The 21698-nt window shown below is 51.0% G+C and overlaps 1 protein-coding gene across 1 annotated transcript; it reads left to right on the forward strand.

Moving 5' to 3' along the window:
- The first annotated feature begins 397 nt into the window (after positions 1 to 397).
- Positions 398 to 19160, forward strand: KY (kyphoscoliosis peptidase). Its single transcript, XM_039557331.1, is given in 13 exon segments — positions 398 to 504; positions 506 to 560; positions 1550 to 1612; positions 3764 to 3826; positions 5416 to 5490; positions 5596 to 5628; positions 6190 to 6240; positions 7935 to 8017; positions 8376 to 8484; positions 11095 to 11212; positions 15452 to 15640; positions 16206 to 16396; positions 17214 to 19160. Coding segments are annotated over 13 exon segments (2016 nt in total). The 5' UTR covers positions 398 to 426; the 3' UTR covers positions 18122 to 19160.
- Positions 19161 to 21698: the final 2538 nt, after the last annotated feature.

A 21698-nucleotide genomic window follows, 5' to 3' on the forward strand; every position in this document is an offset into this window, starting at 1 on the left:
ATCCTTTGAGTTCTGCCGGGGGACAGGATCCAAAGAGAAAGCCTTTTAAGGATTTGTGCCAGCTCCGGGAAGCGAATCCCCCCCAGCGAACAGTGGTGCTGGGGGATTTGAGTGTAGACAAGTGCTTAAAGCTGAAAAGGGCAGAGAGAGGGGAGGGAGCCGGGGGCACGCTCTGAAACCAGACCCCCCGCCCGAAACGCAGCTCCTTCCTCTGCTTTAGGAAACGGATCCCTCCTGCGGTTTCCTTTCAAAGGTGACTTGTAACCTCTTCATTAGGGTCGGCTTTGGCAGAGCCCTGATGGTGCAGCTGGCAGGGCCGGGGCTGCGCTGGCGGGAGCGCTCGCCGTGCCAAGGCTGGGCCAGCACTCGCGGCCGCTCGGCGCAGCGGCGGCTCGGCGGCAGCACCGGCGCCCCGGCCATGCGCTGATGGGTACCATGGACTTTAAGACAGATCCCAGTGCAGTCACCATCAATGTGTTGCTTATCGTGCGCCCCGAGGAGGCCAGCGAGCAAGGAGAAGGGGCAGCGAGAGGGGCAGACGGAAGGCGGCCGAGGCGCAGGTAACACCGGCGGCCTGCATCGGGCGAGGGAGGGCAGGGCTGCAGCTGCACGCGGAGAAGAGAAGCAGCGGCTTTGGAGCAGGGTTTGGGCTTCCCCTCCTCTTTCTCCTCTTTGCACACATGCTGCCGAACTCCAAAACGCCAACTTTTTGTGTAGAAGCGCAGCGTGTCTCCGCTGGTGCAGCAGAGCCTTGCGGCAGCCCCGCTCCGAGCTGCGCCCTGCCCAGCTGCAGTGCGGGGCAGCCCCGGGTGCAGGGGCTGGGACCCACGGGGACCCTCCTGCCCAGGGCTGTGTTTGCGCCGTCTGTGTCCTGCCCCGGCCCGAGCTGCCCGCACGGGCTCTCTGGGCTGTGCGAGGGGAGCAGGGAGAGGGCTCGGCAGCTTCACCCCACAGCAGCACCCACTGCCCCGGAGTACAGGAGCAGAACTGTTTTGTTTGCAGCGTGCCCAGGCTTTGTCTCCGAGGATCACTGTCCTGAGCCATTTATAGCTACAGTTTGGGACAGTGTCCCTGGCCCAGCTCCCTATCCTGCAGAGGGTCTTCCAAAAAGCTACCGCTGTGCTTTGCAACTGCAAGGGGAGCTTCCCTGCAGAAGTAACAGGAGGAGAATGAGAATTCCTGCTCTAAAGCCTGGGAGAGAAGCTGAATTTTCAGACAACCAGTCCCAGGCTAACAACTACAGGCAGAGCTATCACAAAGTTGTGCCCATGCTCCACCAAGCACGGCATCCAGCACCTGCTCAAATAAGAGCAAATCCTAACAAGCGGCTTAGACCTGGACCACTGCACCTCCTGCCCCTTGGTATTTCGTACTTCAGCAACAAGAACTGCAGCCAAGGCTGCAGATGAGACAGAAGGTGGATCCTGATGACACCTGGCTTCAGCTGGGAGAGTGTGTTGCATGCAAGGGTTTGGGGTGCTTGGCCTTCAGGCAGTGCCAGCACTTCAGTCCAGGAGGGCCCTGCCAATGTCCTGTTTGTACCTTACAGGTTCGGAGGGTGATGGCAACGGGAACAGCAGATCACAGCCACCCCGGGGCACAGAGCTGAATGGTATGTCACCCTCTCCCCTGTGAGAAACCAACCCCAGCACACAGCCCAGAGCTCCAAGCTGTGCCTCTCGAGCATAAATGTGCTTCATCACACAACTCATCCCTTTCCAGCACTTTCAGGGGCTCCAGAGGAGGCACACGGAGGGCCCTGGGAAGCATCCCCTCCCTCTGTGCTCTCCGTGCCCCGTGGGGCAGCATGCACAGGGGTGGCACTGCCGAGCCCCTGCACATCCATCTGCAGGGATTCTCCTGCTCGATCGGATTACAGGCGCACGGAGCTCTTACATTTCACAGCCAGCTGATGGCAGGGGAAATTCAGTGCCCCCAATTGCTCAGGTTGCAGCCAGAGCTTCCAGAGACTTCCCCAGCACTCACACAGCTTAAAGTAGGGTCTGGGGGGATGCAAAGAACCTTTTCAACCATCTCTCCACCTCTCCTTTCTTCATCTCCCCCCTCAGAGACTGAGCAGAAGGTGGGTGGGATTGCTGACCAGGAGTGATATGGCTGCTAGTTCTCAGTGTTCCGCTGCCAATTCCCAGCCTTCTGCCCTGAAATAGCTGAGGAGGAACATCTGAGGAGGTGACCCCAGAACTACGGAGCAGCTCCCAGGGAAGGGACTCAGACCTTCCCACTGCTTTCCTGGCACTCTAAGCCTACCATGGCTTAGCAGATAAAGGCAGGGGCAAAGGTAGAGCAAGACACAGGTAATTGTCAGGTTGTCAGTGGATTTTAGTTACACCAGGGAGGAACTTTGCTTCCACAGGTCAAGCAATAGCAGCGTGCAAAAGCCATGGCTGCTCCCAGCAGGATGCCTGGCAGGAGCCCTGATCCAAGTCCCTCTGTAATCAGTGGTGGCTGGAGGCTGCTCACAGTCTGGGAGCAAATGACATCTCATGCAAGGCACTGCTTTGGGGCTTTTTTTACAAAGCAGACAACAAAAGCCTCCACTCCAGGAAGCAGATAAATATCCTGCATTCTCTCCCTCTGTCATGCTCAAGAGGTTCTGCAACCAGAGCTGCAGAGTCAGCCTCCTCTACGAGTGAGTAAGAAGCTGGTATTGATCATTTCCCACCCTGAATTAATGGCAGGGGTATTTAGCATGCACATGGGAATCCTTCCCTTGCAGCTCTACCTTAGGCACAATTTAAACCCCTGGGAGGGGGGAATTCAGACGCTGGAGGAGCAGGCAGAGCTTTGGCTCCTCTGGCACCACAAGGGTTAATGAATTCCCCTTTCACCAGCCATGTTAGTGTCCTGATGAGGCCTCTGACACCCCTGGTGATGCCACAATATTTTCACACCTACATAATCCCCAGCCCCACTGAGGCAAGGAGGCTGTGGCCCCACTCCACAGGATCCCGTCATGTGGCCACACGGCACCAACGGACTCGGACCAGCTGTGAGATCCAGGTTCCTCCCTGGCTTCTGGTGGAGGTGGGATGGGGATCCCAGGACGCCTTGAAAAAGAGCAAGAGATCACCCTGGCCAACAGCCACCAGAGCCTGGAGTGAGGGCTCGGTGTCCCCTGGCATTTGCTCCCTGCCCGGGGCAGGGATTTGCGCTGCTGCCACCTGTGAGCACCCTGGGCACGTCGGGTGCTGCCCACACCTCCCTCTGCCCCGAGGACTCCAGGGCCAAGACAGGCAGGGTCTCCCAGGGGAGAGAGCTGAGGATGAGGATGAGCTGCTGACAACCACACCGAAGTTCCCACTTTGCCTCCAAGCCGCCAGCACTGCCCTTCTCTCCTCCCCACCTCTCCGAACACCCCCTGCTAGTTCTCAGTGTTCCGCTGCCAATTCCCAGCCTTCTGCCCTGAAATAGCTGAGGAGGAACATCTGAGGAGGTGACCCAGAACTACGGAGCAGCTCCCAGGGAAGGGACTCAGACCTTCCCACTGCTTTCCTGGCACTCTAAGCCCCCCGTGGCTTAGCAGAGAAAGGTGCAGGCAGCCCGCCCCGAGCAGCAGCAGGCTGGGCTGGAGCGTCCCTCTGCAGAGGGGTCAGGCACCCCGGCCAGATCTCTGCATCTGAAGAATAGGTTGAGCTTCCTGAGCCGTTCCTTAGCTCGCTGCTGAGCACGGCTGATTTAACCCCGTCCTTGCTGACGGTTCGCTCTCTGCAAGGCACTGAGATGTTTCCCTTCGTGCCCCCAGGCCGGCGCGGCCCCGCGGATCCCTGTGAGCAGGCACCACCCATCACTTCGAGCCCCGACAAAGGTAAGTGGTGACCCAAAAAACAGAGCAGGGCTTCACTGAGCTCCCAACAAGCTTTTTCTCCAATGAAATAACCTCAGAACATCCCCAGAGAGAGAAAATATCCCACCCCGGGACAGCTGCCCCTCAAAGCACTTGCTGGCCAAGGACTTGTCTGGCCACAAAACACAAGGAGAACAATAGCAAGTGCTTCTCTGAGCTTGGAGCAACCTGATCTAGTGGGCAGGGAGTTGGAACAAGAGGATCTTTAAGGTCCCTTCCAACCCAAACCATTCTATGATTCTTTATGAAGGATATCTTGATCAGGAATAGTTAAATAAAAAAATCATCAAAGCACCAGCAGCCATTTCATACCACCAGTTTTTAAAGCAATGATACAGCACGTTGAAAAGCTCGTGTGGAATCACTTTTCTCATTTGTTAAATGCCTTTTAAACTCATCAGCAGAAAGCATTCATCACCAGTAAGTTTGTTTCTTGAAAACAAAGAATTTTAATTTATGGGGGAAAACTTAGAAAGTGAAAGTTGGGGAGAAAACCCACAAAAAAGCAGAGGAAAATAATCTTGAACAATAAGAAAGGATCCCTGAAAATATAAAAACATTAAGGAAATCAAACCATTTGCATAAAATCTTCTCTTTGAGAAACAACTTGATTTTACCTTTGAATTAACTGACAAAACACAGCAGCCAGCTCTGTCCTGACACCCTGATACCTGCAACCATCCTAGAACTGGAGTCGAGCTCTAAGATTTAGGTTATTACAGGCTTTACAGTTTTTCTTGCTTTCTGGTTTTGGGGCTTAAAGGACATTGAATCTCTCTGCATAATCACGGGAGAAACTTCACTTTTCTAAAGGTAAATGCTGCAGAAAAACTTATTCTTGGATGAAAATGCAGATTCCCACCTAATTAGCTGGTTCCAAGAGGTGCCTTTCAAGGAAAACCCCAAATGCCATGAGGCTCTTGATGAATGTGTAGGAGGGATCACTGGAAGGCAGCCCCGAGGTGCATTAACATCTTGACCTTCGGTCTCCCGAGTAACCTCTGCCTGACCCGAAACAGAAGCCCAGGAGCATGTGGAGCTCCTCCAGGGAACCTTGGGAGCTGCAAACGCTTCTGAAATACCTGCCCAAAAAAATGCAGTCTCTGTCAAAAAGTTCAGGTAGCTTTTATCAGAGATTCCCTCACTCTTTTTCTGGTATTTCCCTCTCTGAAACTTTAAAGACCAGAGCCCAGGTTTCCAGGGAAGGTTTTTCTGGAGCATCAGGGCATGCCTGGACCACAGCTGGCCCTGCCAGGACAATGCCTCTTACAGGCAGTGGCCTTTGTCAGACATTTTAGTATCACAAGTCTAACCATTTTCATCACTTCAAGCCTTTCTCTGTTTAATTCCAAGAAAAATCAATGAAAGGCATTGATTGTCTGCCTGCTGTAGCTCCATCAAGAGCTCTTTAATATGGTGATAAACCTTGGCTATCACCGGAGCTGCTGCTTTGTCTGAAGCTAAGAGCTGCCTCGGCAGGCACTCCTGCCCCCTCCTCCACATCCTGGTTAGATTCCCCTTTTTAGGGAGTTTATCGCTGTTTCTTGCAGGAACCCAGGTGACAGTGGAGATTCACCACGAGGATACCAGCCCCCAGCTCATCAAGAGACTCTCCTTGGGAAAAGGTACAGCCCCAGCTTTAAACCCCGGCAGGGGCTCAGCCCATCCTCCCTTCCCCTGAGCCGGGGAGCCCGGGCAGGCTCCCACTAACCCTGCCGGGCTTGTTGCAGGTTCCCAGAGGCTGAGAGGACACGACAACAAAGGTGAGGCTCTGCTCTATCACGGCGTGTCTCCGGGCTCTCCCTCCCCTGGGAGGCTGCTGAAGGGCACATGCTGCTGACACTGCCCATGACTGGGGCTTGAGGAAAAAAATCCCTCTGCTCCTGGGCTGTGGGTGTCTCCTCCTCCTCTGGCCCTGGGATAAGGCGGGTGGTGACACTCCAGTGTCCCTCAGCAATCCCCCAGCTGCCGCAGAGCTCCCACTGGGGTTATCACCTAACAGCTCTGGAGCTCAGAGCTCCCTTCTTCCACGCCTGGGGAGGTTTGGCCGTGGTGGGCTGGGGTTTGATGTCCCAACCCTCGGGCTAGAACAGGAGATGCCTGACTGCTGGGGAACGCGGGCTCTGCGGGATGGCAGGGCGCAGATGCGGAGCACACTCCGCAGGATGCTGACATCCGTGTCCAAACGGAAGGGAATGGGCAAAGAAAAGCCTCAGTTCCAGCTTTTTCCACCCCGTCCTGCTCCCCACAAAAATTTATTTCTATTTGTCTTTTCTTCTGCGGGCAACAACCTCCTCCCCACCTCTCTCTTCCTTGCTTTGCAGGTTTCCAGAGGACTGAGGCCCCGCGGCCACCGGGAGCGAAGGACCTGCACGGTAACTCGCCACTAGCACAGGAGGAGCGTTCAGCTTCCCGAGCCCCTCTCATCGGGACGGCAGAGGGCAGCGGCTTTGGGAATGGCACACGCGCCCAAGCCCTTCCCAAGGCTCTGTCCCCAGGGAAGGCAAACAGGCACAAGGCACAGGACTGTCCCAGGCACTGTGGATCCCACTCCTGCACAGAGCCCCTGCAGAAAGAACCTGGCAAAGACAAAACCTGAAAACCATGTTAAAAAAAAAAAAAAAAAAAAGACCATCCCCTTACCAAAAGGGCAAAAAGTCATTTTCAGAGCTGCAGAGAATGGGAACCTTTGAAGGTGTAAATCTGCTTTCTCTCCCTTTAGGTCAGTGTAACAGCTCTTTTTAGGGAAAACACAGACAAACAAACCAGCCTGTTAAGAAACAGGTGCCATGTGCCTACACGCTGATTTTGGCAGGCAGCACTGGGACGCGGGATGAGGGATACCCCAGACCCCCTCCCTGGGCAGAGGTTTCCAAGAGCAGAGCTCACATTAACAACACACCTTGGCAAGCCAGGAATAGATCTTCTGGCCACCCCCAGAGCGAGCTGGAGCTGGGGCCAGAGCCCATTTTGGGGAGGTGGAGCAGGAGCAGAGGGTGGATACAAGTTTCAGAGGCACTGCTGGCTCCTCAGCCGGGACAGGATGCTCTGGGAGCCTCTCCTGCGACTCCCAGCACCTGCAGAGCAGGCAGAGGGGTGTCCCACTTGCCTAATGAGGGTCAGGAGTGAAGGCAGAAGTGACCAGCTGTGCCCCTACACTGCCCAAGGCAGCCCAGGCAAACAGCAGCTCCACGGCACCGTCCGTTCACCTCTCCCAGCACTCAGGAGTCACACAACAGTGTTTTCACTTCAGGTTCTCTTTTAAATCCTTTTAGCCCAGAGAAATAACAATCCTGCAGAGACAGCTAGAGGAATCTCTCAGTCCTGAGCAGCTCTGACAGCACAGGACAGGCAGACGGCTCTCAGTTCTCCTCTCTCCAGCCAGCAGAGCAGGGAGGGCTCAGGTCCAGGGGATATGTCCATCCATCCCCCATGGCTCACTGACAGGAGGCAGCAGTGTCAGCTCCTTCCAAGACTGCTCAAAAAAAAATCACTTATCTGGTTAATTAGGGCAAGTTATTAACCCTTTGTTCACACCGAGTAGAACCAGGAGCTCAGAGGCTGCAAAGATGCAGAGGGTAGGCACAGCAGGTTCAGTCTGACTGCTCCCAGTGTTCCATTCCTCATGTGCCTGAATTCCTGCAGAATGGTAGTCCTTTACCATGCCAAACTCCTAGAGAAACCCAGCTCTTTAGTGCTGGGGTTTTTTTAAGAAGTCATGTGTTTTCTAAGGCTTGCACAGTACAGATTTTCCCTGATATTTCTGCATTGTTCTCCCGTCCCTCCACACAATATCCCAGGATTTTCCATGCTGTTACGCAGTGCCAAAGTTGCAGGGGCAGCTCGCACTCCAGGATTGCACAAATCCTAGCAGACTAGACAGGATGGCTCCTGCTTTCCATGCAGCTGGCAGGGACGTCTGCGGGTGCCCTCGTGTCCTCTGCTCCCTGAGCACCCGCTGATGGATGTCTCCATGGGCCAGGCAGGAGCTCTGTCCCCTTGTTCCACCATACTGCCAGGAAAAACATCTCCTCCCTTCCCAAAACAATGACAACTCGTTTCTTCCCAGCATATCCATGGGACAAATCCTCTTTGAAATCCATGCCAGTAGATCTGCAGCAATTTGAGAAGCTGGATGCCTACGCGTTAAAAGTAAGTCTTGCTTTTGCCTCTGTCCTCCTCCCAGCTCCCCTGCATGGATGTTCCATGAACCTGGCTCCCAGCACCAACACCAGCTTAGGCTGAGCTATGGGGCAGTGGCAGAATCTCCCAAATAAGTGAAAAACCTTTTCCCTTTAAACATTAGCAAAGAGGTCCCACTCTGGGAACTCTAACCAAAAATACATGGACCTACAGCACTGCAGCTCTATTTCTAAGGGAGCCAGAGGCAGAGCAGTCTCTGGCAGGTGGGGTCTCACTGGCTTCAGAAGAACAAGAGATGGGGAGGACAGGAGATCTACCACAGGGATTTCTTCACCATGACATTGCAGTGCTTCCTCCCCACACACAGGTGAACGTCAAGAACAGCGTGGAGGAACTGGTCAAAGCCCTGCTGAAACAAGCCCGCACCGACCTGGAAAAGGTCCGAGCCATATGGATGTGGATATGCCACCACATAGGTAGGCTGAGGTCTCCAACTGAAGATAAGGCTGCCGCTGTCACCCAGGGCAGCTTACTCTGTATTTGTGAGTTAGTTCCATGTGGGGAGTGGAATGAAGGCTTTCTGGAGGTTTTTATCCAGAAATGCGCCCAGAGTGTTTCCCAGTCCCTCTCCTCACACTGCCAGGCCCCACAAGGTTTGTGTGTACATGATGGTGTAAAAGCTCTGGTGAGGAGATCCCAGCAGAGCTGTCAGGGACAGAGACATCCCCTGACTGTTGAGGAGCATGGACTGACTCCAACCAGGCCTGGCCCAGGTATTGTGGGCAGAAATGGGTTAACAGTGGAAAGAGAATAACCAGTGCTGGGCGAGTCAAAGCCTGGGCTTCAGGACATGCAGTGAAATCAGCACTCTCCATATTTCAGGGCAAGACTAAAGCAGTTTGGGACTGACCTGGCCATGCTAACCCTGTAGCTGCTGATACCAGTGCATGCAAGATGAGGCCAGTGCTGCCCAGCCTGCTCTTTTCCTCTCCATCACTTGGCCTGCACTGCAGCAGTGCCCCATCAGGAAGTGTAGGAGGTGAGGGAAAGGACAGCTCTGCCTCTGCCCCCAAGACTTAATGGGAAAGAAACATTTCTGCTCCTGTTATGCAAAATGCCATCATGTTGCATATCCAGCTTCCCCCCATTGGGGTGCTGGGGTGGCAAGAAGCCCCCCTTTGAGGTGCCACACAGGAAAGGCTACAAGTGCTGCCTCCTCCTCCTCTTGCCATCTCCAGGCTGTTGTGTAACTCTGGCCTTGGGACTGAGTAGGAAGGGGCAGGGGAACCTGAGTGGTTGCAGCTCTCAGGAGGGTTGGAAAGGTGCAGCTACAGACAGGAACTGCAGTCACACAGGTGCCAGTGTGGGACATGGAGCTGGGCAAGGCAGCTGGATGGTTCCTGGTGGTACCTGTGTGGCACTGGGACCCTCCCAGAGCAAAGGCACCAGCATCAGACTGTGCTGGAGGGGCTGTATCGGCCTGTGGGGACTCGGCCCAGGGATGGAGATCAAACTTAGAATGGTTTGAGTGGGAAGGGACCTTAAAGATCATCTCATTCCGACCTCCCTGCCACGGGCAGGGACACCTTCCACTAGACCAGGTTGCTTCTGAAGTCTGGATCATCACTTGCTCCCTGTCCACCCCCTCAAAACTGGGCTCTGGGGGTGGTGGGTGGCTCTGAAGGTGACAAGCAGGCCCCTGGTGTTGGGAAGCCTGGCTTTGTGCTCTGGCTCTTGGGTGGAATGGACTTGTCTGGTCACACCTCCAATGGAGTTACACCACCTTGGCCCTGGCTCTCGTTCCTTCCTGTGAGACTGACCCCTATTTACACACATGGAAAAGAAACAGAGTTGGGAATTTTAATCTGCTGGCAAAAATGCAACGAATCTGTCCTGGAATTGCACTGATGACATAAACTCCTTCCTCAGATGGATTTTAAGTGAGAACACTGTTCTCTGGGCATCTTTTCCCACCCCATTCAATTCCTGCCTGTGACGGGCTGCTATCCCCACGCAGCATCAGCACTAAAGGCAATAATTCTTTTAGCTGTCATTTGTGGTACACATAGAAAGCCCCATGGAGCCAGCACCCCCCAAAGTGCCCTGTAGCTTTGCTGGTGGTCAGTGAACAGCCAGGATGGAGCTGCCAGCCTTTCCCAGTGCCTGGAGCCAACGCCGAGGAGGCACTGGCTGAGCCCCTCGGATGAAAGTCAAGCAGTGGCAGCATTTCATCAAAGCACACACACAGCCTGCTGCTGCTTTTCCTCCTCTGCCCCAGCACTGAGGGGAGGGGGAACCAGCTGATGCAGCATTCCTGAGAGCTTTGTCAGAAAAATAGATCTGTATTTGAAGAAAGAGGTTGTGGACAGGGCCAAGGTTGGTGGTATTGAATTAACCTTCCCAGACCAGTTCCACAAGCTCTGTCTGAAGGAGCCCTGCTGTGCTGCTGTTGTGTACTTGTTCCAACAAATCAAGATTTCCTGAGCTTCCAGGTATTGATATGACCAGACTGGACAGGGCTTGGAGCAACCTGGTCTAATGGAAGGTGTCCCTGCCCCTGGCAGGAGATTGGAATGAGATTACCTTTAAGGCCCCTTCCAACCCAAACCATTCTACAATTCCGGGACTCATTGCAACAAACCACTTCAGGTGTTTCCCATCAAGCTGCTTTTCAAGAATTTTTACTATAAATTGCTTGCAAAGAGTGCAAAAATCTCAGCAGTTTCTTTTGAGGTAACACCAATCCGACTCCCTCAGATGCAGCGTGCTCTGGTTTGTACTGGGAACTCTTGAGACTGTAGATCCTCCACTTGAGGACAGCTCCTGAGGACACTCATTTTGTCCAAAAAAAATCAAAGTTTTCCTCCCACTTGGATTCAACTGCTGAACCCCAGCCCAAGCTTAGAGCAAAGGGTGATGAGGGGCAGAGCTGTCCCTCTGCCCCAGCAGTGTCCAGGCCAGCTCCCCAGCGCAGCCACGGCTCGTTCCGCTCCGCCACGGAGATGAAAAGCGATCTGCTCCTGCTGCCCATCGAGCCCATTGCCTCAGGCTTTCGGATGAACTTTTGTCTGTGCTCCTCCCCCCAGAATACGACGTCGTGGGCTATCACAACAAAAGCCAGCTGTCGAGCAAGCCCAGAGATGTGCTTCAGATGGGCAAGAGCATTTGTGAGGGCTACGCTGAGCTCTTTGAACACATGTGCAGGTAAATTAAGTTCAGAAACATTCAGTGTCGGGGAGAGTTAACATTCCTTGTCATCTCCATGCCTATCCTGTCTGCCTTTGCATTGACTGATGTGACTTCAAGCAGGACGTGGAACTTTAGCTTTCAAACCATGCTGTGGAAAAACAGCAAGTCCTAGAAAGGTCAATTTTGCTCCCTCCTCCACCCCCCTCCCCAGCATAATTTACTTGGTGCCATCTGCTGAGCTTCGCATTGCATTAACATAATGGCAGATGAAAACACGGAGCTAATTTGATTAGAAGAAGTAGAATTTTCCTTGGAGTATCTGGATGTGAAGGTTAAAAGCATCGCAAGACTTGAACAAGGAGTGCTGTCTCCAACACGCTCCCTTAAAAGACGTAGGCAGAGTCCCAGGAGGAACTTTCCCCCAAACCCTCTGGAGATGCCCCGTCCCCTCCAGGAGCACCCCAGGGACACTGCCTTGCACTTACCACACTCTTTTCTGTGGCCAAGCTCAGGGTGCAGCACTGTTGAGGCCAATACTGCAATTCCCATTTCGTAGCCACGTTGCCATTTAATGACTCTAATCCTTTCTTCTGCCAACAAAATCTTGTGGACTTCACTGGGGATTAGTCACCTAAACTCCTCCACAGAGCAGGGCTTTACAGTCACAAAGCCATTTCTAAGAAGAGGCAGCCCCTTCCTTGGTAGGGAGCACAGGGGGCAGCCCCAATCCCTTCTCCCTCATGTTTCTCCAACCCAGTAAGGAAAGGAGATGGCTGTTGCACAAGGCAACCCCCAAAACCCACAGCGAGCAAAGCAATGAAGGTGCTTGGAGAGTTTGGGGATCAGCCTTAGGCAGAAGGGTTGCCCAAAAGGAGAAAACTGGACCTGACAACTCAGGGACGGGAGATTGGAAGGGACTTTAGGAAGTCATCCTAACAGGGTGGGCTTGCAAGGTGGCCCCCCCAGGGAGCAGTTTCCATTCCCTTGGAAAAATCACAGACCAGTTATAAATAGCATGCGCAAGTAATAATTGGCTTTCCAAAAGGATTTGAGAAGGTTTTCACCATAGAACAGACAAAATCTACAGGGAAAAGGAGAGAAAAAAAAAACCCCAGCATACTGTGCCAGACGCTGAAGTGGTAAATGCTTGCAGCCAACAACATATCCCACAATATAGTTTGGTCCATTCCAACCCAAACCATTCTATGATATTGGATCTTGTTTTCTAAAGAGTAAAGAAACAGGATGGTGAAGTATGCATTTATAGCTGCATCCTATGGAACAGTTATTAGCAGTTAGAAGGGGGGAATTTGCATCTATTCATTAAAAAGCATATGCTTAGTTCATTAAAAGCATTAATCTTTCCAAGGATATCTCTGACTATTTAAAGGCTCTGTTGATTTACCCGCAATTCCTCAGTTCCAGGCTGATTAGTCACCATGTGATTCAGGAAACCTCCCAGTCATCCAGACTATTATATTGTCAAATATTAGCAAAATGTTTAGCTCCTGTCCTGAAAAACTGTACTTGAAGACAACACCTCTTTCTTGCACAGAGATCTCCTCATCCCTTCTTCCCGTGCTCTGTTCTGCTCTTACGCTGAGTCTAAGCAGAAAGGCAGGAGGCAAAGAGCACTCATCTTACTGAAAGGCTTCTCAGAGCCAGGTTTTTGGGGGGGAAAGGTGTTTTAACATGCCTTTTTTTCCCTAGCTCCTATGAGGGAACTTGAACAAACAACCCAATTTGCCAGTCACCAGGAGTCCCCCCCAAAGGTCCTCCCGAAGGCAACGGCTGACATTGATTGAGTCCTACTTGTCCCAGTGCCAGAGGGAACAATTCCTGCTGCAGACACAACAGTGTCACCTCTGACCACAGCTTTGGCAGCCAGACTTCTTCCCATTAGCTGAGATTCCTGTCAGAGAGGAGAGGTGGGGACAGTGGGAAGCTGGCCATAAGGCATCACTTTCCAAACATCAGGTGTGATAGCAATGAATGCAAACACAGGCTCCTGACCAATATTTCAGCAGCACTTATCAAGTACTGGCTTCCCAGCTGGCAAGCAGACTCGAGGAGGCAGCATGGCTGAGTGAAGCAGTGCAAATCCATGAATCCAATTTAGGGCAAACCTCACAGCCTGGAATTAGGGAGACACTCGCTCACCAGGGTTAGTGATGAAGGCACAACAATTGTTTTCCCAGGAGAGGTTTCAGCAGCTTTGGAAGCAAAGCTGGCCTCACTGCCCAAAGGGGATCTGACCACTCAGCTAGCTGTGCCTTCTTCATAACCCATCTGTAAGTATTCCAGATTTCACATCCTCTTGCTTCTCCCGTTTCCTGCAGGCAGCAGCTTTCCTCTTTTCAGGCACAGAGGCGTACACCTACCTACCACAAGCATAAACCATTCTGTTTCCTTCTGGAGAAGCCAGATTTGCTCCTTTTTTAGATGAAATGATCAAAGTCAACCTAAAATCAAAGGGAAGAAGATGCCATTGAATTCCAGTGACACCTGTAGTAAGAGCCAGACTATTTCCAACTGGTTTTGAGGCAGAAAAGCAACTTCGTGTTTAATCTCCTTGCTGCACCAAGCAAATGTTGCCAATTGTTTCTTAATTCAGTTCTTCCAGTCCATTTTATATCTAGGTCATCTTCAACCTCACACTGCCACCTCAACCAGTTCTGGAGATCTTCCCAATCTTCTCTCTGCCTGCTTAATTTATCTACATAAAGTCATTGACACAAGAAGAGAGACATGAGCACCCTTTTCGGCAGTACAGAGTTGCTCCTTTACAGGATGTTTTAGCTTGGATTTTTGTCTGTCCATTACTAGAGAGACCAGTTTAAATGCTCTGGTCTTTATTTTGGGAACTTTGAACACATCCAAGCACAAACTCTTGCTGCTTTGCCAACATTCACTGTAATTGAGAGCACCGTGAGAGCAGAACTTGTCCCTTAATGTTCCCTCTGAATATCCCAGCTAACAAGAATGTCTAGAGAAGCCTAGAAGGATTAGATGCCAATCCCCATGAAATTAGTGGGAATTTGGTACTTAGCTCCTTGAAACTCCTAGGATCAAATCTTCCCTAAAGCTCCCAGGCCAGCTCCTAGTCTCAGTTACATCATGCAAATCCAGGCTCTCACCAGTCTTGTCAGTGGAGTTGTTCCAGATTTACTGCCCAGCTCCACGATAGAATTTGACTCACAGGGGCCTGTGGGCTGGCAAGGGCTTTCCAGACCACCTGCAGCACCAGGTTTCTCCGTGGCATTCCTTCCAGCCTGGCCTGTTTGTTCTGGATACTCGTGGAACAGGCAGTGCCCACTATCACTGCTCCATCTTCTCCTTTGCTCAAGTGCCCACCTCCCCTGGAAACCAGCATCCTCTCCCTGGATAAAGCAGCCCTCCCTACAAACTCCACTGCACTGCCGATTGCCAGCCAGTATCTGTTATCAGGCCTCCACTTCTTAACAACCATGCTAATTATCTTCCCCATAAATATCACTTTTCTCCTGAGCTAAACCCACATGATGCAGACAATCTCTCTCTAGAAGCCTGCACATTTTATTACTTAAGGTAGTTGTTCCATTTAACACACTTCTCAATGAAGAAGAAAAATGTCAGTGCTGTCCTACACAAAAGACAACGCTCCAAGTGAAGCAATTTTAGATTAATGGTGAAATAAGATGCCAATGTTAGAATCCATCAGCAGAGAGCTTATTAACACAGTGCTTATTTAAATCTTATTTACACATCCACACAGGTATTCATCATGTTTTTAGAAAGAGACTATTTAATCATTTCTACCCTGGGCAAGCACAAGCTCATTCTTTCAGGAAACTAAATCAGCATCCACAATCCCATGAGGTCTGAGATACCTTAGCTGGTGTCAAACACCAGGCCCACAGTCACGGGGAGAGAACAGCCTGTGCTTTTAATTTATAATTACATGGGCTAATTGTGGACAGCAGCAAAGGGATTCCACTGAGTAACAAGACAGAGAGCAATTAAGCACACTTTATCTTTGTCATCCTCTAACAGTGCTGAATTGATGGTGCATCAGGCAAAAAGACTGGGAATACACAAAAACTGGGAGAGAAAAGGCCCTTCCTCCAGCAGGGCTCTCTGAGTCTCTGGACAAAGGCTACAAAAACAAACAGCCCCACCCAACACCTCAGGCAGCATCACCTTTTCTCCTTCCCCAGAAGTACTTGACAGGTTTAAAACAGGACTCTCCTGCTGCAGCTTATCGTTTCCTTCCAGTCTTGCAGGGATTCAGTGCAAAAAGCTCTCGGGACATGCCAAGGGACACGGGTACAAGACAGGGCAGACCTTTACAGGGGACTCTGACCATGCCTGGAACGCCGTCTACCTTGAGGGAAGGTGGCATTTACTGGACAGCACCTGGGGGAGTGGTTCTGTGGATGATTCCTTCACCAAGTTCACCTACAGGTAAAGAACCCCCTCTCTCTTAGTACATAAACCCTCCACAAAGGCAGGAGGAAAGCTGATGGGATTGGCAAACCAAACAGGTGCATTTGGTACCACAGCAAGACCCAAAGCCATGAGCGAGGTACCCAGGCTGCCTGCACAAGGCACGGGGCACGGCCTGTAGAGAGGCAGCAGCCCTGAGCAGCAAGTCACAAACTGCCAAAAGCCAACTGGGTTTGCTTATCACAGCTTCAGTTTAGGCAACAGTCCGTGGCACTCGATTCACAGCTTTTGTGAATCGATTGGAGTCAACACCCAGTGCCTCCCTCTTTTTCCAGGAGCCTGTGGGGGTGCAAGGGAATAGTGCAAATACCCAGGGTTTATCCCAAAGCTCAGCATTTGCCCTGGAAACAGAAGACCAGAGCTCAGGTTTCTTCTCTGCCTGGGGAATTTCAAACCCACGGATCTCAGTTTATCAGCAGCTCAAACCACTCCAACATCCTCCTGCTGAAACCACCACCACTGTGCGGGGGAAGAATTCACTATTTGTAATTACTCATTTTCCCTAATTTCTCCCTTCTCCCAGGTACAATGAGTTTTACTTTCTGACTCACCCGGCCCTGTTCATTAACAATCACTTCCCAGATAACAGTAACTGGCAGCTTCTTAAGCCCACGCTGACGCTGAAGGAGTTTGAGAACAACATGCTGCACAACAGCAACTTCTACACGCTGGGGCTGCTGGCCACACACCCCGAGACTCCCATCATCCACACAGGTAACGGAGAGGCCACGGAGCATCTTCCCTCCTGCATCCCACATCCCGCACACACCACTGGGCACCTCTCTGGGCAATACTGAGCAACCTGAGTGAGTGCAGCAGCTCCTTTAACATAAAGCCACTCAGGTGCCATGACTGAATGACAAGGCCCACATTTAAGACCCCCTTTCCTTGGATTTTCCAAGAGCTGCAGGAATTTAACTGGATGGCTGATCTGTGAATGCTAAGAACAGAGTTAAAACTTAAGGACATCAAACATTTTAGGACTTAATGAAGACTTCAAGCTGTTTGGGAACAGGCTCACAGGGAGGTAGATTAATCTCATATCCACATACTGGAGAGTTCCTGCACTTTGAAGCTCCTGGGCTGGCAATTGGGTCTAATCACCTCTAATTCAGCCCTTGACGATCACAGAATTACAGAAGTCCATAATGGTTTGGGTTGGAAGGGACCTTAATGCCCATCTCATTGCAACTCCCTGCCATGGGCTAGACCATCTACTAGACCAGGTTGCCCCATACTTTCAGTTATGTTTCACACAGGCTTTCACATTCTATCAGACCACAGCTCCATGTCAGGGTGTATCAGAAGAGGATAAATGCACATCTCCCAAACAAAGGCCACTCTCATTCTTTCTGACGGACACTGGTCAATGCAAACAGCTGACAAGCTACGACCTGCCAGTTGCAGCTCTTGGTTTTACTGCTAGAGAAACAGCAATTTACTGGGCCAGATTAGCCTTCCCAGAACAGGGGGTACATGCAAAAACTGTACTGATACTCCTATGCAGCCTCTTCTCTTTTGTATTTCCTAGTAAAAGGAAAAGCCTCTGTATCCGTGGACTGCCGTTCCAACATGTTATTCATGTTTAAGCTGAAGGGAACAGACAAACACGGTTTGATGACTTTGAAAAAACACGGAATGAAGCTGGATGTCTACCCACAGAACACAGGGACTCACAAGCTGGAGATCTTTGCCAAGTCCTCCAAGGCCGAGGCTTCAGATGACGTCTACAAGTGCGTGGTGGAGTACGTGGTGGAGTGCGAGTCCGTGGACAAGGCCATGTGCTTCCCCAAGGAGCTGCACCAGCCCGTCGGGCCCAGCTGGTTCTCGGAGCGCCAGGGCTTCCTGCAGCCGTCACACCGCGAGCCCGTCCTGCACACCAACGACGGGCGCTGCTCCCTTACCTTCACCCTGAGCAAGGACATCAGCGTCCTCACCTCGCTGCACACCGACGGCAGCAGCCTCGACAAGGACATGGGCAGGCGGCACGTGCTGCAGACCCACCGCGGGAATCAGATCGAGCTGAAGGTCCACCTCCCGCACGCAGGGAGCTTCGTTCTCAAGATCTACTCCAAGAAGAAGTCGGACCCTGGTAATTACGACTACGTCTTCAACTACCTCATCAGGTGCCTGAACACAGAGGTGAAGTGGCCAGCCTTCCCCGAGAGCTACGGCAAGTGGCTGCAAGACTACGAGATCCTGGAGCCGCTCTCGGGCCTGCTGCCGGCCAACTGCAACGTCCAGTTCAAACTCAAAATGCACGGCGTCGCCAAGGTGCTGGTCCGGTCTGAGGACATCCACCCTCTCACCCAGAACAGGGACTGCTGGGAGGGAACCTTCAACACCTCGGGGTGCAGAGAGGTGTTTGTGATGGTGCACGAGAACGCCAACCACAGCTGCTACTCGAGCGTCCTCAGATACGAAGTTGAGACCCAGTAACACCCACTCCTTGTTCTTTCACTCACCTGCATGAACCAACCTCCCCAGCGTGCCCCAAACCAAAGCACCTTTTGGAGATTGCTCATTCTCTCAACCAAATCTGTTCTTTCAACAAATGCAGGATAACACTTGCAGGCTTTTGCAAGACCGTGGGCTCAAAGATGGTCAAGGAAGCAGAAAATCCTGTTAAGAAAAGGAGCAGCAGTGGAAGACATGAGATAAAACCCTTGCCTGTATTTCAGTAACACTGTCCAGGCAAATACTTACAAGAAAACAACTGACTGTCTGCAGGGAATTCTGTGCCAGCAGGGATTGCTGGTTTCCAAGTTATGGACCATAAGAAAAGTCTTACGAGGGCTACTCCAAGAATTCACCTAGTTATGGGGCAGGATGAAGAAAGTGCACCCTGGTTTTGAGCAGCAACATTGGACACGAGGAACTTCAGGATATTTAAACCAAGTTTCTGTATAACTTTAGTCAAGTTGCAAAATACATCTGAGGAGAAAGAGGAGTTAGGAAGAGCATACAACATGAAGTTTCCTTGTGCACTTCACTGTCTTACAGATTTCAATAATACTGGAAAAATACTTTTTACACTGACTCTTAAATACAATAAACAAAATCATTTTTACCTTTTTATATTAGAGTATTGTAGACACTTTTTCTGCTGTAATTATATCTGAAGCATATGGGTGTTTCCAAATAACCAAAATGACCATAAAAATGAGAATAAAGTTCTCAGAAATCACTCCTTACTCCAACCTGTCTATGCAATACTGCAGCTATGAACTGACTGGGTTTTGTGGGACAGCAGGCTGAGTGACATTATTATCTTGTTACAAATCATTTGGTGCTGTTCTCTTGGAAAACGCCTCCACTCACAAGGCAAAGGGGGGCTTCTACTGAACCCCATCACAAATGCACATCCTGAGATGGAGCAACATTTTCATAACTGATTCAGATGCCTGTGAGCATTAGCATGACCCAAGAGGTATTCTGTTTGAGCTTGGATTGAAAATAAACCTGTTATGTTTTTGCACTCTGTTTCATTGACCAACCAATATGAATTCTCTTCCCAAAGCTGCTGTATTCTCCACACAAAAGAGCTGGGTTATTCCTACATTCCCTCCTCAGTGACTGGGTGGCAGGAATCACTCACAGGGCTGCCCACCTGCAGCAGGCTCACTCCTACATTACTCCTTCCACCCCAGCACCCAGGGTTAAGTTCCCACTTAAGCGGGTTGAGTACCTGCAGCCAGATTGCAGGATCAGCACTCTCTGTGACGATGCAGGCTGCTGCAGACAGGAGCTGCCAGCATAAACACAACATGTAAGCTAACAGGGCTTACTCCAGGGTAAGCTGGGAGCACAGCAAAGCTTCAGAGTCTTTTTGTACTTGGAGACAAGATGCTCCATATGCGGCATAAAAGTAGGTTTTAAGTCCTCCCCCAAACAGCTCAGTGTCTTTGCCCTCAAAATCTGGTGGCAGCAGCTCCTCCCTGCAGGAACACTAACAAGCCGTGGAGCCCAGCAGGCACCCGCTCCCTGGGCATCAGCACAGACTGAGCAGCACAGATGCAAGGCAGACTCGGGGATCTTTTGTTTGCCTAAGGACCTTGAAGGCTAAAGCAAGTATTGTCTGTCAGCACAGACAGCCCTGGTTTATTTTGGTGCCTGGCAGAAGGGTTCTTTTTTCTCAGATCCCACTTTTCAGATCAAGGAGGACACACTGCAGTAGCTTTCATTTCACAGGTCAAGCTGATCCAGTCAAATACGTCACTTCTTACAATGGCAGGATAAGGAAGCATCCCAGAGAGCTTAGTGACTAAAGAAAACAACTCCTTCCACTGAACAGGGTCAAGGATACCGAAGTACAGAGGCCCTTCATGGCACCACATATTTGATGCTCACTCACACGTACACAAACAGACACGTTGGGAAAGCCTCTCCGCAGGTGACACCGCTATGAACGCGGTCCCTGCTCCTTGTCTCAATGACTCACTTCCACAAGCCCTCTCTCTAAGCCCACGTGCTCTATTTCTGTCTCAAGATGGCAGGGGGAACAAAAACTTACCCCAAGAGAGTAGAGAGGACAGTTTATGTACTATTGCCCCCTACCCAGCACGACCTCGGGGAGTATTCCCTGTTCCTGCAACCCAACTCTGCAAAACCCAGGCAGCTGCAATTCCACACATCTACAGAGTCCCAGAGTCTTTAACCCCTCAAAGTGACCCCAAGCACTGTCACACCCACAGCAGAACATCTGTAACATACTAAAGACAGATGGAGCCTGCACAGCTCCCCCTCTGCAGATGGACAACAGGAAGTGATGCAAATAAAGTTCCACACTTCCGTCTCAAACAAAAAACAACCATTGTCTCTGCCCTGCAAATGTGCAAGAAATTCTCTAGTGCTATCGAAGGCATAAGTTCAAAGACACAAACCCCCTCTCCAGCTTCATTAATTATAAAGCTTCCAGGGCCAGGTGATTAGTCCAAGGGAGGTTTGACACTGCAAAGGCAGAGAATGCCTGAGAAACCCTGCAGCCCCAGATAAAAGCATCTCAGAAGTCTGCACTTGCTGTGACATCTCCCTCCAGGATAAACACAGCTCCTTCTCCTCCCCCTCATAAAAAATGCACATTCTTCAGCACAGCCAAGGCTCCAACACCAGGAGAACAGCTCTGGAACAGACTTTTCAGTTATCTGCAAAGAGAGAAGCTGGGAAAGACAGAGCACACACACACCAACACAGGGAAGTAACTCAGCAGTTCCCCCGCTGCAGATGTTACTTTGGATCACATTAGTTCCAATTTTTTGGCTACTCCCTGAATGAAGCAGCTTATTACAGGTATTAGAAATTGATAAAACTGTAGGATTACGGCTGCTAATTAAACAAATGGATCATCTTCAAGCTTGCTCTTCCCTTCTGCCAACATGAACTGCCAAATATCTCTGAAGGGATATGGAAGAGAACATCAGAAACAAGGCAAAATGTCTCCTGAACTTCTGAAAACACCAACTGCATGATGCAACACTCAGTAACTAACTTAACAAATCTTCAGGAAATATACTACTATTTTCAAGGTATCATTTCAAAAATTAAATTGGTGGCCTCACTGAAGGCTGTGAGGGATCCCTAAGGGTTCTGGCATGTCACACTCGGTGCATCTGCAGGTTCATCTGCAAAGAGGAAACAGTTGGGTGTATTCTGCTGTTCAGATTTTATCAAAATGCCCCACAACCAACAAGTCCTTACCTGAGATCTGGACAGACAGGGCGGATGCTCCAAGAACACTTCCCCATGGACAGCTCTGCAGAGGATCCGAGGCCACTGCTGACTTTGTGCGGAACACGACCACAGCCCAGCCCCAGCTGGGGGCAGTTCAGCACCTCATTCCAAAGGCTGCACAATGAGAATCCAGAATGGATTTGAAGGTTTCATCTTCGTGCAAAGAACTCCACGAGAAAGCCAAAATACAAGGACTTTTGGATTGGAACATTTCTAAACCCTGGGATGCAGAGGTGCTTGCCCAAGCGCAGCCCCAGTCTGCAGCCAGGCATCCCCTTCCTGAACT

This window comes from Corvus cornix, chromosome 9 (assembly GCF_000738735.6).
Source record: "Corvus cornix cornix isolate S_Up_H32 chromosome 9, ASM73873v5, whole genome shotgun sequence".
Lineage (NCBI taxonomy): Eukaryota > Metazoa > Chordata > Aves > Passeriformes > Corvidae > Corvus > Corvus cornix.